Genomic DNA, 15936 nt, shown 5'->3' on the forward strand with positions numbered 1-15936 from the left:
CACAGGTATACTGACTACTGACTGCTGTGATACTGTACGTTGTATCCACTGTTCCTGCTGCTGTAGGATGAGCTGGGAGATGCCCGCTGTGCATACACTATGGTAAGCATCGTATGTGGCGTGGGGTCCACTATCCCAGCTCATTCCACAGCAGCCAGAACAGTGGATACAACAGCAGTGGTATCATAGCAGAGACAGCAGCCGACTTTCCTGTGCACACGGAGCACAGCGTTCAGCCGGCTGCAATGCCCATAAGCCTCACTTAGCCCCACCCATCACTTCCGCGACCAACAGCATCACCAGCGCTGCTACGAAGATGGGGAAGGTGAGTAGCATACCTCCCCCCCTGCACTACCTACAACCGGCAGTCATCCTGGCGCTCCGCTAAGGGAGTGCATTGCTCTGCCATGTCGGGAGCACCAGGTGATCACATGATTGCTGGGTCCTATAGAGGCGTCAGCCCTGCTGCTACCTTTATTTTCTATGTAGCTTTCATTGTGAATAAATGCACGGCCGCAAACTAGCGCGGCGCATACGCTCCCATTGAAATGAATGGGAGCGTGTACGGCACGCAAAGGGTCACGCGGCGTACACGTGCCAAATCTCGCGGCACGTTACGCCGTGTGAATGCTCCCTTATTGTGAAAAGTAGGAGACAGAACAACTTCTATCTACTCCTAAGAGGCTCCGGTTTTCAGAGACCTGCTTCTGATAGACTGCACAAGACATTTTTGCAACACCAGAAAAACAGTGGGGGAGATTCATCAAAACTAGCGTGTAGTATGCCAGTCTTGATAATCCCTGCACCATCAGAGGATGACCCTCATATTCATGTCTCATCATAAATCACAGACATCCACCGGTGAGGCCATGAGCCTGCACTGAAATCTATGCAAGAATAGATTTAACCTGATGGGGAAGATGGTCCTGCCCTTGATACTGTCAGGAAAAAAGTGAGGGTGGCGTAAAAGAGACTGGCATAGGAGGTCTTGCAGGTTCTCAGTATTGGGTCCTCTCCTGTTCAATATATTATAGACCTGGTAGAGTGTTTACAAAGCAGGGCATCCATATTTGAGGATAGTAGATTACAAGGGGATCTAAGGAAACTGGAAGCATGGGCGGAGACTTGGCAAATGAAGTTTAATGTTGACAAATGTAAAGTAATGCACTTTGGGCGACGTAATAAAATGTCTAAATATGTACTAAATAGTAAATTACTGGGTAAGACTGTCAATGACAAAGACTTAGGGAATTTGGTGGACAGTAAGCTTACCTTTAATGACCAGTGTCAGGCAGCTGCTGCCAAGGCAAATAAAATCATGGGATGCATCAAAAGAGGTCTAGATTCTCATGACAAGGACATAGTTATGCCTCTATACAAATCACTGGTACGGCCACACTTAGAATATTGTGCACAATTTTGGGCCCCGATATACAAGAAAGACATAAGTGAACTTGAAAAAGTGCAAAGACGGGCAACCAAAATGATTAGGGGAATGGGTGGACTGGAGGAGAACGACAGATTAACAAACTTGGGGTTATTCAGTTTAGAGAAAAGACGTCTACGGGGAGATCTAATAACAATGTACAAATACATGAAGGGACAATACAAAGAACTTTCTAAGGATCTTCTAGGCCAGTGACAGTGACAAGAGGACATCCCCTACGTCTGGAGGAGAGAAGGTTTCACCAGAAACATAGAAGGGGATTCTTCACAGTAAGAACAGCGAGGCTCTGGAAGTCTCTGCCCCGGGAAGTGGTGATGGCGGATTCACTGAACAAGTTCAAAGTGGGCCTCGATGCCTTTCTTGAAGAGAACAATATTACAGGTTATGGACTGAAATAGGGAAATTGGCATGAGCCTCATGGGGTTTTTTGCCTTCCCCTGGATCAACACTATAGGGATTGTAAGGTTATAGGTTGGACTTGATGGACTGATGTCTTCATCCAACCTCATCTACTATGTAACTACGTAAAAAACATTGCACTTGTGTACAACGCATGTTAACTTTCTCCCAATGTGTGGTTACTAAGGTGTTAATCCCTTCCCAACATCCGCTGTGATAGTAGATGTAGTAAGGTGGAGTAGTAATAGTAGTAAGGTGTATGTGGAACGTGAAGACATGAAAAACAAAACAAAAAAACAAAAAAAAAAACACGACGAAACATACCTTTCTTTCTGGTTTCCATATTGGAACATATAAGATATGGGATTGAAACACAATTTATTAGATTATGATCTTTCACAGTGTAATCATTGTGAAGCAAAAGCAAAGATGACGGGAAAATAACAAAGGGTTAGATACCTTTTAGTAACAGTTCACATGCTACAGTCCTTCATTTCTGTCCATTCCAGCTCAGGTTCATCATCAAGATGGTCATTAAAAAAAAAGATAGTAAAGGAATGGGTCTGTACAGCCAAGTGTGTTGCTGTATTTTACATGAGATAGGCTGAATCTGTGCAAACCAAATAGATAAAGAGAGCAATGATACAGCAGTCACTAAAAGGTGTGACCTGTTACATAACCTTGCTTTTTTATCGAAATATAAAAATCTCTCAAAATAACAAGATAGGATAGAAACGTGTCCATGAGCTATGCATACATGATGACAACCATTAGAATAGAGTGATATCACAGACATATTAAACGGTACGTCATAGTTAAAGGGAGTCTGTCACCTGGACCCAGGATGGCAACCCAACCCCAAATGTAGGTTAGAGTTAGAGATGAGCGAACACTGTTCGGATCAGCCGTTCCGAACAGCGCGCTCTCATAGAAATGAATGGAAGCACCTGGCACGGTGACCGGCCGCCAGCAAAGTGTACGTGCCAGGTGCTTCCATTCATTTCTATGGGAGCGTGCTGTTCGGAACGGCTGATCCGAACAGTGTTCGCTCATCTCTAGTTAGAGTCACCTGAATCAAATGGAGTTTCTCCCTTGTGAATCGCTGCGTCCATGGTGGAGAAATCGTGTTTTGTGTCAATATGTAACAAGCTCTTTGGAGTAATGAGGATAAGGCTGTTGCTCCATAGGGGTAGGCAACATGGCCCTCGTTGCTCCAAAAAGCAAATCTGCATATTGACAAAAACAGCAAAGGGGACAGTGCTTCATAGAGGTAAAAGGCCATTTGATTTTGATGAACATAAGGCCCGGGTCACATCTGCGTTTGGGTATCACCTCCCTGAACGTAAAGCTATACGCAAAAAAAAAACAGTTACCTAAGTAAACCTGCAGACCCCATAGACTACAATGGGGTCCGTGTGGTTTTCGCACAAAACATGCAGAGAGAAAAGTGCTGCTTGCACAGCATGTTTCGTGCAGAAACCACACAGACCCCATTGTCGTCTATGGGGTCCGTGGGTTTCCCAGATAACCGTTTTTTTTTTTTTAATGCGTATAGGTTTCCATTCAGGGGGTTCCAAAGTGGACTCCCCGAATGCAGATGTGAACTGGGCCTAACCTATCTATCTGCAGGGCTGGGTCAGTATACTGGGTGCGGGTGACAAGACTCCCTTTAACATAACATATTTACAGGATAGGTGATAAGTGTGTATGGGACACAGGACCCTCAACGATCAGACAGAGTGTGACCATCACTCCACAAAACAGGAAACACAGGCCCCCCTGTTAGGTAGCCTTTGGGGCTCCGGCCATTAGACACATCCTGTGGGTAAGTTGTCATTGTGGGGCAACCCCTTTCGATGTGATAAAAATACAGGGGACCCCTCTCAGTAAACAGGGTATAGAGGAGAGATCCCTGCACTGCATCACCACATGTTATAGCCGCCATCAATCCACTTATCAATGTAACCGCGGCCTTGCTTGGCTTCACCCAAACGTCCCAAGTGTATATTAAAGCCAACTGAGCATCTCCTCTTTATAACGCTGTGGATCTATGAAGGGCTTGTCAATAGACCGAATCATCAGTTCACCACAAAAGGGACACTCGGCTGCCACAATGTCGTCAATGTCCGCTTTGATCTGCTCGCGACTTTTCTGTCCTTTCCCTAGACTTATACTGTCTTCCTCCTTTGCATGGGAGCGACTTTTTGAAGGCTGGACTGCGGACACCAACTTCTTCTGCAGGTCTTCCAGCTTCAGCTGCTTATATTGTGGAAGGTTGGGGACAACAGTCTGCATGAGGCAGTCATAATGGAACATGTGATTGCAAAGGAAGAGATAAAAGGGGCGATTCAGAAGTGGAAAGTCACAGCCGGAACACTTATCTTGAGGATCCACCGAGCCGTACTTATTCCTCATTTCTTGCATATCTTCTCTTATTCGCTTAGCGCTCAACGTGGCGTCTTCCATTTCTTGCTTCAGCTCCTCAATATGCTGGTTGTACGCTTGCAAGGAGCTGCAAATGGCTTCCTTAAAGTGATCAATGGTCACAAAGTCCGGAAAGAAGGGAAGAATATCCTCGATTTTAAGAAGGTTACAGCTGGACAGACAAACCATGGCCTTCTTCACATCCTTCTCTTCTTGAACCACGTGACGGGCAATCTTCAACCAGAGCTTCTTCTTAAGTTCTTCATCGTCGGATGGTAAATCTGCACAAGACTTGGCTAGATCCACATCCACCTGTGGAAATTAAAATCGAAATAAAAATTTTGAGCACAAAAAAAATGCTTAGACATCGATCTTTCAGCTCCACTAACTTTCTCATTGTCTGAACTTATGTCTATTTGGTATTGTCTTCATGTCTACATGTTCCATAATCACTACACAGTGTGGGGTCCAAAAATGTAATCAATTTTTGGACTACATGCTGTGTAGTGAATAGGATTGTTTTTTAAATCCGATCTCTGATTATTTAAAAAAATCCCATTGACTTACATTGGGATCGGAATTGGGATCCGGATTGGGTTCGAATGGAAAATTATCGGAAATTGGATCCTGAAATTTCAAGATCGGCTTAACCCTAGACAAGAGCCACCATTAAAAGGGTCAATTTTTCGCATATTAACCCCTTCCCTTTTTGATTTTCGTTTCTCGTTTTTGACTCCCCTCCTTCTAAACCCCATAACTTTTTTATTTCTCCGCTCCCAGAGCCCTATGAGGTCTTAATTTTTGCAGGACAAATTTTTCTTCATGATGGCACCATTAATTATTCTATATAATGTACTGGGAAGCTGGAAAAAAATTCAGAATGGGGTGGATTTGAAGAAAAAATGCATTTCTGCGACATTCTTACGGGCTTCGGTTTTACGGCGTTCACTGTGCAGCCAAAATGACATGTCCCCTATATTCTGTGTTTCGGTACGGTTCCAGGGATACCAAATTTATATGGTTTTATTTACATTTTGACCCCTTAAAAAAAAAATCCAAAAAATTTTTTTTCTAAAAGTCGCCATATTCCGACGGCCGTAACTTTTTTATACGTAAGTGTACGGGGATGCATAGGGCGTCTTTTTTTGCGGGGCCGGGTGTACTTTTTAGTTCTACTCTTTTCAGGAAATGTTCTTGCTTTGATCACTTTTTATTCAAATTTTTATCAGAATCAAAACAGTGAAAAAACGGCGGTTTGGCACTTTTGACTATTTTTCCCGCTACGGCGTTTACCGAACAGGAAAAATATTTTTATAGATTTGTAGAGCGGGCGATTTCGGACGCGGGGATACCTAACATGTATATGTTTCACAGTTTTTAACTACTTTTATATGTGTTCTAGGGAAAGGGGGGTGATTTGAATTTTTAATACTTTTTTTAAAAAAAAAATTTTTGCATTTATTAGACCCCCTAGGGGTGTTGAACCCCAGGGGGTCTGATCACTAATGCAATGCATTACAATGCATTGCAAAAAATCATCCTCTCTTTTGCAGGCTGCATAGACCAGCCTGCAAAAGAGAGAATTTGCAGAGAAGCCTGGGAGCCTGTACAAGGCTCCCGGCTGTCATGGCAACGTGACGTCGGCCCTGGAGCATGCTCCAGGAGCCGGCGATCACCGGCAAAATGGCGGCGCCCATGCGCCGCTGGGAAAATGGCGCCTCCGGCGCCTTTGACCGCGGCACCGGAGGGGTTAATGCCTCCGATCGGTCCGGGGACCGATCGGAGGCATTAGAGACGGTTGTCTACTGCTTAAAGCAGTAGACACCCGGCGGCTATGGCGGCCGCCCGGCTCCCGGGCGGTCGCCATAGTTACAGACCCGACATGCGCCGTACTATTACGGCGCATGTCGGGAAGGGGTTAATGAAACCAACATCTGATCACTTAAATTTAAGAATATCTTTACAAAAAAGGGTAATTTTCTTATTTTACAGCCACAGGTTGCAGAACAGCTTTTAGTGCACGAGTGATACACAAAATAGTGGGCCACATGCTTTGTCGACGGGGTATGTTCACACGGAGGAAAAGGTGGCAGAAACTTTATCTACCTTATGAACATTTTGCGCGGCAAGCCGCGACAGGATGCCGAAATAGCGTGCCACTCCCGATTAGTCTCGAATGAATGGGCCTAAACAGGAGCGTCTCGAGTTGCGGAATCCGTGGCAAGATAGGTCAATGTTGCTTCTTTTTTTCCGCTACTAGCTAGCAGAAAGAAAAAAAAAAAAAAAAAAAAAAGAGTGGCTTCTATTGAAGTACAGTATAAGCGGCCATTTTCTTGTGGCCCAGGCATGCACAGTCGGCTCTGCCCAAGGCCTGGAAAATTGAAAACCCAGGACGGAAGACGACATAGGGAGAGGGCGTTCCAGAAGAAGATGGAAGCGGCGCTGGAGATTTCTCTCGCAGCACTGGGGACGCCCCCAGTGCTGTGAGAGAACTCATTTGCATACAGACGAAAACTCAGATTTTTACTGAAGAGCGGCACGGAGAAGACATCTAAAGGTAGAAGAATAGCCTTTCTTATGGCTATTCCTAAGTGTTATTGAGGAAAAAAAAAGGGGATCCAATGATAGGATCCCTTTAAGGAAAGGGATCCGGAAAGTCACAGCCAGCGGAGACTTCCGCTGCAAGAAGACATGGCGCAGCAGGACTGGACTGGACTAGGAGGACACCGGAACACCAGGACAGGTGAGTATATAGGTTTACCTGAGGGTAGTCAGAGGCTTCTGTTGTATAAATATATGATGTTTTATAAAAGGCACAAAGTAGAGTTTATTTCTTATCAATATCTGCACGTCTTGTGGCACAAATCCACAGCTAAAATTCAGACTGGCTTGGGAATCCTAAACTTCACTGAAATTCAACCTGCATGATCAGTAAGATGAAGCTCACCTGTGGCATGGCGACTATTTTGGATATATTTCCCCAAAGGGGTCAGAAAATGCCTCATATGCATGAATGAAGCTGACAACATCCATATCATTTCCAAATATATCCACCGGCAAGAAAGAAAAAAAAAAAAAAAAACGGACCAGCACTTCAAAAGTATACGAAAATGTACTACATACAGAATTCAATGTATATAATACAGGGTCAGGGGTGACCAGAAAAGCAACTTAGGATTGTTATTCTAAGTGTGTATACCTGAGGGTATTTTTTATTTCTTGTGAATTTGTATTTTTTTTTCCATATACTTTTGAAGTGCTGGTTCAGTTTATTTGCTTTTGGAAACTTTGACAAAGGTGTGGATGTTTGCACTGGAGAGGTGAGCTGGATATACACATTTAGCCTTCTTAAGCCCAGAAAAGAAAGCATTTTTCTTAAAGGAATTCTATCATTAAAATCACATTTTTTCTCGATCACACATAGGAATAGCCTTAAGAAAGGTTATTCTTCTCCTACCTTTAGATGTCTTCTCCGCACCGCCATTTGGTAGAAATCCCATTTTTTGACTGTATGCAAATGAGCTCTCTCGCAGGACTGGGGGCGGGCTCCAGCGCTGAAACAGAACTGGGGGTGTCCTCAATGCTGCAAGAGAACTCTACAGCACTGCCTCCATCTCCTTCTGGAATGGCCTCTCCCTGCTTCTTCTTCCGGAGCTGGGTTCAAACCTCTACGCATGTGCAGTCAGCTCTGCCATCAGTCCTCGTGCAGAGCCGACTGCACATGCCCGCCTGGTGTAAGCGGCCATTTTCTTGTGGCCGCTTACACAGTAAGCGGCCACAAAAAAAAACTTACCGCGCTCATGTGTAGTCGGCTCTGCTCAAGTCCCAATGGCAGAGCCGACTGCACATGCGTAGAAGTTTGAACTCGGCTCCGGCAGAAGACGCACAGTGAGGCCGTTCCTGAAAACCTGGCTTTCTACCGAACGGCGGTGCAGAGAAGACATCTAAAAGGTAGGAGAATAGCCTTTCTTAAAGCTATTCCTACGTGTGATCAAGAAAAAAATGTGATTTTAATGATAGGATCTCTTTAACATTTGTCTACACAAACGAAATTTACATTATGAGCCCCATTTAGGACAGAGATAGCAATATATAACATGATAATCTATACAATACTATGGTATATGTTGGTGCTATATAAAACACCTCATACTTAATATATACCTTTAAAGCGAGATCCACGGCCTCCTCGTACATCTCCATAACTTTGTAGACATGCACACAGGCCCGATGATGTTCATGTTCTGCACATAGACGCAGGGCATACTTTAGGTCATAATAAATCCTGTTGGGGTTCGTGCCGGCTTTTTCTAGATATAAAAGCAGAGAATCGGGTAGAAATTGGGCATACAGTGACAGCAGGTAGTTGTGGATGGCCTGCTCAGTTTCCCGGAGTTCATACACGCAGAACTCCATGTAGCGGATGGCTTCATTTATCTGGGTGCATGCGCTTTGGTTGTAATTAACAAGGGCAGGAATGAGGTTCTTGGGGTCAAGTTTCTTGCCCATTTTGACCCAAGCATCTACAACTTTTTTGGGAATATGCTGCATGAGTACGGGAGAGAATTTGTAAAAGAGGTTTTTGTCTTTGTGCTTGGATAGCACATTGAGGGCCTCATCGTAGTCATCGTTTTGGCAGTGGTGAGATACTACCCGTTCATAGTCTTCCATGAGTACAGCAAAGTAAACCATATGCTCCGTGTCTCCATGGCTGGCCAGGAGATCATAGATGGAGGCACGGTTATTACTTAGGCATTCCTTATTTATTTTGCTGCTGAGAAAAGCTCGGAAATCATCCCGTGTCTTCAGATAAGAACTTCTTCTGGAAGTATCGCTTTCCAACACACCGAGGAGATTCAGATACAACTCCGTCAGCCAGGTGGTAAGTAACGTGACTTGTATTTTTTCGGAAGATTTAAGAGTAGCCAACTTTCTAAGGAGAAACTCCATAAGTGCCTCGGCCTGTTTGGCTTCGATGAATTTAAGGGTTATTTCTTCGAAGTAGTTTTGAGTGAGGGCGTAACACTTGGCGCTTTCTTTATATTTCTTTTTCTGGAAGCAGTGCTCAGCTTCCTTGGCCAACACCATATCCATGCACTCCGGACGATCCTTACAAAACTCTTTGGCCAACTCGAATTTGCCCATGTTCATGTACATCCTCCAAACGTCTCTAGGTTCACGTTCGACGTGGTATCTGAAGACGGCTCTTTCCGTATGGATCCAGATCTGGCCAATAACTGGATCCTTAGCCATTCTTTTCAAAGGGCCAAACTTTTCGGTGAAGATGTCTTCGAATACTACCTGGCCGTTTAAAGTACAGATCGCCTTTATCCGGTCAGGCAGCAAGAGCAAGAAATGGAACTGTGTAATGACAATGGATATGGGCTTATCGCTAGACGGGTATTCCCACACTTGGACATCGGTCAAAACAGAGTCAGGCCGAGTAAAATCTAAATTGCCATAAAGCACTCCGTTTCCCATCATCCAAGCAAATGACATGGGGTAGGTGCGGAGTTTTTGAGTGTAAAAAGCAATTTCACTATACCCAAGGTTCCCGGGAAATTCTTGGATGCTTGGAAGATCATCCATTGTCAGGTTAAAAAGCGGTGCGAACCCTTGCTGCTCGGCGCCTTCGGTTAACTTGGCGGTAAACTGGAATAGCCTTTTCCGAGTGGTTGCAATGACGCAGTAACGATTTTCATACCCGCAGTTGATTTCGAGACAGCAAACCGGAGCGGGTCCAGTCTCTTCCTCCAGTGTGTGAAGATAGCGGAAATACTGATCTGGAGTGGTACCAAAAAGTCCACCTTCAGTGGTTGAGATATCCGCTTCAAAGATTTGACCCTGGGCAGTGCCAACTAATATCGGTCCTGTGGTAGTATCATTCTTCTGAAACTTGTTCCAGCCAATGCTTTCGATTATGTGGCCTTTCCATCGGGAGAGAGGACGAACTTTCTGGGCGTTGCGATTAAGATACAGGCACTCGCTAGTGTTAAGAGCAATCACGAGGTGCGATCCTAAAATAAATACAAAGCACATGTGTGAAAGAGAAGTTTTCAGTAAGGGGGTATTCAGACATAGCAGAGGTGCTGCAGTTCTTCTCCCACGTTTTTTTTTTTATGTAGATTGTCAGCCCCATATAGGGAACACAATGTACATTTATTTTCCTACCCATATGTCTTTGTAGAATGGGAGGAAATCCACACAAACATGGACAGAACATACAAACTCCTTGCAGATGTTGTCCTTGGTGGGATTCAAACCCAGGACTCCAGCGCAGCAAGGCTGCAGTGCTAACCACTGAGCCACCGTATTGCCCCTGTTCTTGTCCCATCTTGTCTTATTACGGCCAATTATAGTAGGGTCAGGGGATAATTGTACACATCAGGGAGAGTGTGTGCCTACATAGGCAGTACGGAGACTTACAAGTCATTCCTGCTCCGCTAGGGATTCTGGGTAAAAAATATGCAAATCTATTCTCCAGGATGTAATTAGGAGAACAGTGCACTCTGTACACCACCCTGTAGCTTGGAATCTGTTCCTTTTGGAATAGAAATACTAATTTGGCAATTAAATCCGCATCGTGATATTAGACTTTTTAACTGAGTCATGCATGATGTTAAGGATGCTGCCCTCTAGAGGGCGGCGTACAGAGTGAACTGTTCTCCTAATTACATTCTGGAGAATAGATTTGCATATTTTTGGCCAATTATATGTGAGGCAGTCTCCATAGTCAGTGTAGCCAAAACAACAGAAGCCATACTGGACCCAGCAGACCCCATTGTCTGACCCCAAGTCTGTTTTGCTCTGGTAGCATGTGTTGTGTCACACATCTGATAATGTGCTGTCGCTTTTCTTATATCTGAAAACCATGAGGCAAGTATGAACAGAACCTTAAATGATATATTATATATATGTTATATTACCTGTATATATACATAGCACATGAAACTTATGTTCTGGGAATATCTTACACCGCGATCTGCCTTAATTTCTCCTATGTTTCTTAGGCTGCTCAGGAATTAGGGTTCCAGCTTTTTACCATACAATATTACGCAGCTTCTTCTGCATGCTACAAGATGTCAGACTCACAAGGCATCATTAACTACTTGAAGGGGTATTTCCATCTTCGATATTTGTGGCTTATCCACAGCATATTCTACAAATGTCACAATGGGGGGGGAGCTGCAATACCAAGCGTATCCAATTTTTGATGTATGGCGCTGTGCTTGGTAGGCAGTGAAGTGGCTGAAGCACTCTGAAATCGGTGGCTTTCAAGACCCTAAATAAACAAATATTCAAGACCTAGCAAAATCATAACCCTGGACGGGGCAACACGGTGACTCAGTGCTTAGCACTGCAGGCGTGCAGCACTGGAGTCCTGGGTTTGAATCTTGCCAAGGACAACATCTGCAAGGAGTTTGTATGTTCTCCCCGTGTTTGCGTGGATTTCCTCCCATTCTACAAAGACATACTGATAGAGGAAAAATGTACATTGTGATCCCTATATGGGGCTCACTATCTACATTTAAAAAAAATAAAACTCATAATCTTGGAAATCCCCTTTAAATAACTGCAAAATAAAGCACTGGCAATCCGATAACAAAAAAAATTAATTTACACATTGATTATGTGCATTAGATAGACTTTGTTTTTTTATTAGACCGAGTTCACATTCACATTAGGAATTCCGTTAAGGGGATATTGTCACTCCTTGGGGAGAGACCACCATATAGGTGTGTGGAGACTTATTAAGCCTTAAGCACTCCACTTTGCAAGGGACTATGGGAAGAATATGCAAATCTGTCTTCCATGATGTAATTAGGAAGTCAGGTGCCTCAGTGTTGCAAACCAATAGAGGGCGCTCACTGGAATGTGCAAGCCTCTCTTCCCTGATGTAATTAGGAAGACAGAATCTCAGTGAGATAGGCTGCTCCCTTTAACATCATGCTCGACCTTCCAAGAGGCCTTTGTTTTGCAATGATGCTGGGATTATTACCAGGTATAGTCTCTCAACTGAGGACGGACGTTTTGATGTTATTGCATCTCATCAGCCCGGTGTAGAGAAGACTAACCTGGTAGAGGTGAGAGGCTTAGACAGGGTTCCCTCTATTTGTTTGCAACACTGAGGCACCTGACTTCCTAATTACATCATGGAAGACAGATTTGCATATTCTTCCCATTAGGAATTCCATCATTTTGTCGTAGGATTAGAAACCGAAAATGTTGGCACATGGAAACCATAACATGACACCAGTGGAGCCAAAAGGACCCAGTGACTTATAATGGGATCCGCCAGGTTTATCATACGGTCTGTTATTTTTAGCTACAAAGATGACGGAATCTGCAACGGATCCTCCACCACTGACATAAACAGCGCCTACATCTGGAAAGTCTCCGTTACATGAGTCAGAAAACAATGGACCTTAGTTATGACGAGTGTCTCTGCATGGCCTTACTACATGGGCAGCCATTTTATTATTTGCTGCTGTTCAGAAGATGAGATGGACAACAAGATGACATCTGCGGTCAGTTTAGATTAACACTACAGAATATTGAACAGACCTAGAAGACTTTCTTCATCTATTATATCACTATAACATAGAACATCAGACCCAATGTACCGATACTGAAAACATATTAGTTGTTACCTGTTGGATCCAGGAATATCTTGTGGACTTTGAAATCATCTTTACGACCCAGCTCTACTTGATTTGGCTGGTCAGCTTTCACCAAATCGATCCTTCAGGAATAGCAATGATATGTCAAAATGAAAACGATATAATAAAATGAAGAGGAAATACAAAGTATGATAAATATAAAACCGGTTTTTAAGTCACATCTACTCTAGTGCTCTATCAGGGTAGAGAGGGCTGTTGTGATGTTTCATTTGCTGGCTGCACTGCTCACAGGGAAGAGTAGTGAGCTTGCAAATGAATCGTCACAGCTGAGGTCACTAATCTGAAAATAAATCAGGTGCTGAATTTATACAGGATATATATTAGGAAATTTTTCGTATTGATGCATCGTATTATTTGGCCCAATAGGGCATTATCTGTGGATGGGCAACACAGAATTATCATTGGCATGTGGCACTGTGCTATGCTGTTTCAGTAACACCTATGGAGGTGAATAGGGGCTATGGAAACAGTGTAGCACTGCTGAGATACACGGCTTCTGTAGCGCCACAATTAAACAGAGTCAATAAATGTGCTACAGTAACCTCTGCAGGAGTTACAGAGCTTATCCAGAGCAGCGTCACCCACTCTTGTTTCAATAATACCTCCACCAACCATAAGTGATGACGTACCAACATGTCACCCATACAATGTGGCTGTACATCTGCCATAGAGCAGCAACAAAAAACATCTGCAGCTACTGTATGCAATGGCCTTAAAGGGATTCTACCATTAAACTACCTTTTTTTCTAATGAACACGTCAGAATAGCCTTAAGAAAGGCTATTCGTCTCCTACCTTTAGATGTGGTCTCTGCCGCGCTGTTCCGTAGAAATACCGGTTTTAGCCGGTATGCAAATGAGCTCTCCGCAGCAATGAGGGCGGGCCCCAGCGCTGAAAGGCCGATGAGCGCATCCCCATTGCTGCCCGAGAGCTCTTTCCTGCGCCGCCTCCTTCTTCTGCAGCAACTCCGCCTCTTCTGGCTTCTCTTGCACTTGTAGTTCTATACAGGAGCATAGAGGCGCCACCCCAAAATGGCCGCCGGCCAGCTCCTGTATTGAACTGCAAGAGCGGCTACCCAAAAATGGCCGCCGGCTGGCTCCTGTATTGAACTGCAAGAGCGGCTACCCAAAAATAGCCGCCGGCTGGCTCCTGTATTGAACTGCAAGAGCGGCTACCCAAAAATGGCCGCCGGCCAGCAGCCATTTTTGGGTAGCCGCTCTTGCAGTTCAATACAGGAGCCAGCCGGCGGCCATTTTGGGTTGCCCTCTCTATGCTCCTGTATAGAACTACAAGAGCAAGAGAAGCCAGAAGAGGCGGAGTTGCTGCAGAAGAAGGAGGCGGCACAGGAAAGAGCTCTGGGCAGCAATGGGGATGCGCTCATTGGGCTTTCAGCGCTGGGGCCCGCCCTCATTGCTGCGGAGAGCTCATTTGCATACCGGTTAAAACCGGTATTTCTACGGAACGGCGCAGCGGAGACCACGTCTAAAGGTAGGAGACGAATAGCCTTTCTTAAGGCTATTCTGATGTGGTAATTAGAAAAAATAAGTAGTTTAATGGTAGAATCCCTTTAAATTGTGACTAGTGCATAAAACCTGACAAATGGTAAACGCAGTTACTTACCGCAGAATGGTCTCCTTCCCCAGGCTCATGCACAGCTGGTTACTACAGACCACCAAGCTGTTAATGTTTTCTGGAGGAGTGAAATCTATCCTCTGCTTATTGAAGATGGGGGTCTCTCTCTCTAAGCGAGCATTCACATAGCCTGAAAAAAAAAAAAAAAAACACAAACATTAAAGGGGTTGTCAAGGAATTTTTTTTATTTCTGGCCTATCCTTAGGCGTGGGGGTGACAAACAGCCCCTGCATGAATGAACTGTTTGAGGATACCTCTGGTCCTTGTACTATACAGTGCACAGAGCCAGAAGCGGATAGCTACATGCCCCCTATAGGTGACATCAATGGGGGCTGGGCTGCAATTACAGGGCATGGCCACTATACAGGGCACGGAGCCCTCTGCCTTTATGAACTGTACTGTATAGGGACAGGGCGTAGCCCCAAATATCTTATCTATATGGGGGTTGGCTGTCTGTCCACCCCAGATCAGAAACTTATGACCATCATAAAGTGAAGGCATATCCGAGCAATACTCTGTCACTTTATGATGCCCCTTATAATGGATCCCATGGCCCACATGGGGCGTGTCAGATTTATTTTCACACCCGGCAGAATAGTGGCGCAAACTATTCCTATCAGTAGTAGCAAAAGTACCCAGAATTCTCCTAAAACTATGGCATATGGTGGCAGAAATGTAATGCTGAGCGCCAAACCCGATGCAAAAACAACCGCCCTCTGAGCACACATGTTGGATGAGACACAGATTTTTCTGCAAATTTTGCACTGAATCCTTCACTGTTTCACCATATTTGACTACAGTCTACACCCCGTGCATGTGAATTGGCTTTCTGTTTCCCTGTTCACATGCAATATAAAATATGCATGCAAATTTCCAGGAGAAAACCAAAATCTAACTTGGAAATAAGCGGCACCCTATAAGTAAGCACCCTATAAATAAGACCACAATAAGTGGCACCCTATAAGTAAGCAGTGTACCCTTGGTATGCTTCTGCTGCTTCAGTTACACTATCACTATAAAGCTTGCTACCACCTGGCCACAATGCTTGTATCCCAAGACTCATGACGTCATTACGTGCCAGTATACTGCAGCAGCCATGTATGCAGTATAGAGCCCTGCTTGTGTTTCCTATACTAGAGTCTACAGCCTATGCAATGGAGCCCTCACCAGACAGCGGGATGCCGGGCCCCCGGGCCTGACTCGGGAAGCTTTCCCGGGACAGAGAGTTCTCGTACTCTTCCAGGATGGAGGCCATGGTCGGGACCGAATCCGCCGCACAGCCTGCCCGCTGAACCAGACACTTCCGGTGTGTGCCTCAGTCATGTGACCGCTCAGCTCCTCCGAAATCGTCACG

At 44.7% G+C, this 15936-nt stretch overlaps 1 protein-coding gene across 1 annotated transcript; it reads right to left on the reverse strand.

Annotated features, from left to right (window-relative positions):
• Positions 1 to 2214: 2214 nt before the first annotated feature.
• VPS18 (VPS18 core subunit of CORVET and HOPS complexes) lies at positions 2215 to 15887 on the reverse strand. Its single transcript, XM_075283038.1, has 5 exons — positions 15750 to 15887; positions 14571 to 14712; positions 12922 to 13013; positions 8435 to 10287; positions 2215 to 4582 (listed from the first exon to the last, which is right to left on the reverse strand). Exons 1-5 carry the CDS (start codon positions 15835 to 15837, stop codon positions 3854 to 3856), a joined length of 2904 nt encoding a protein of 967 aa, XP_075139139.1. The 5' UTR covers positions 15838 to 15887; the 3' UTR covers positions 2215 to 3853.
• Between the last annotated feature and the right edge of the window lie 49 nt (positions 15888 to 15936).

The sequence above is a fragment of the Leptodactylus fuscus genome, chromosome 7, assembly GCF_031893055.1.
Source record: "Leptodactylus fuscus isolate aLepFus1 chromosome 7, aLepFus1.hap2, whole genome shotgun sequence".
Taxonomy (NCBI): domain Eukaryota; kingdom Metazoa; phylum Chordata; class Amphibia; order Anura; family Leptodactylidae; genus Leptodactylus; species Leptodactylus fuscus.

Coding starts and splice junctions, on each gene's coding strand:
- VPS18 (XM_075283038.1), bottom strand. CDS start 15,837: ATGGCCTCCATCCTGGAAGAGTACGAGAACTCTCTGTCCCGGGAAAGC. Junction 10,288..12,921: donor GATATTCCTGGATCCAACAG/GTAACAACTAAT, acceptor TATTTATTTTAG/GATCGCACCTCGTGATTGCT. Junction 4,583..8,434: donor CCGTGGATCTCGCTTTAAAG/GTATATATTAAG, acceptor TAATTTCCACAG/GTGGATGTGGATCTAGCCAA.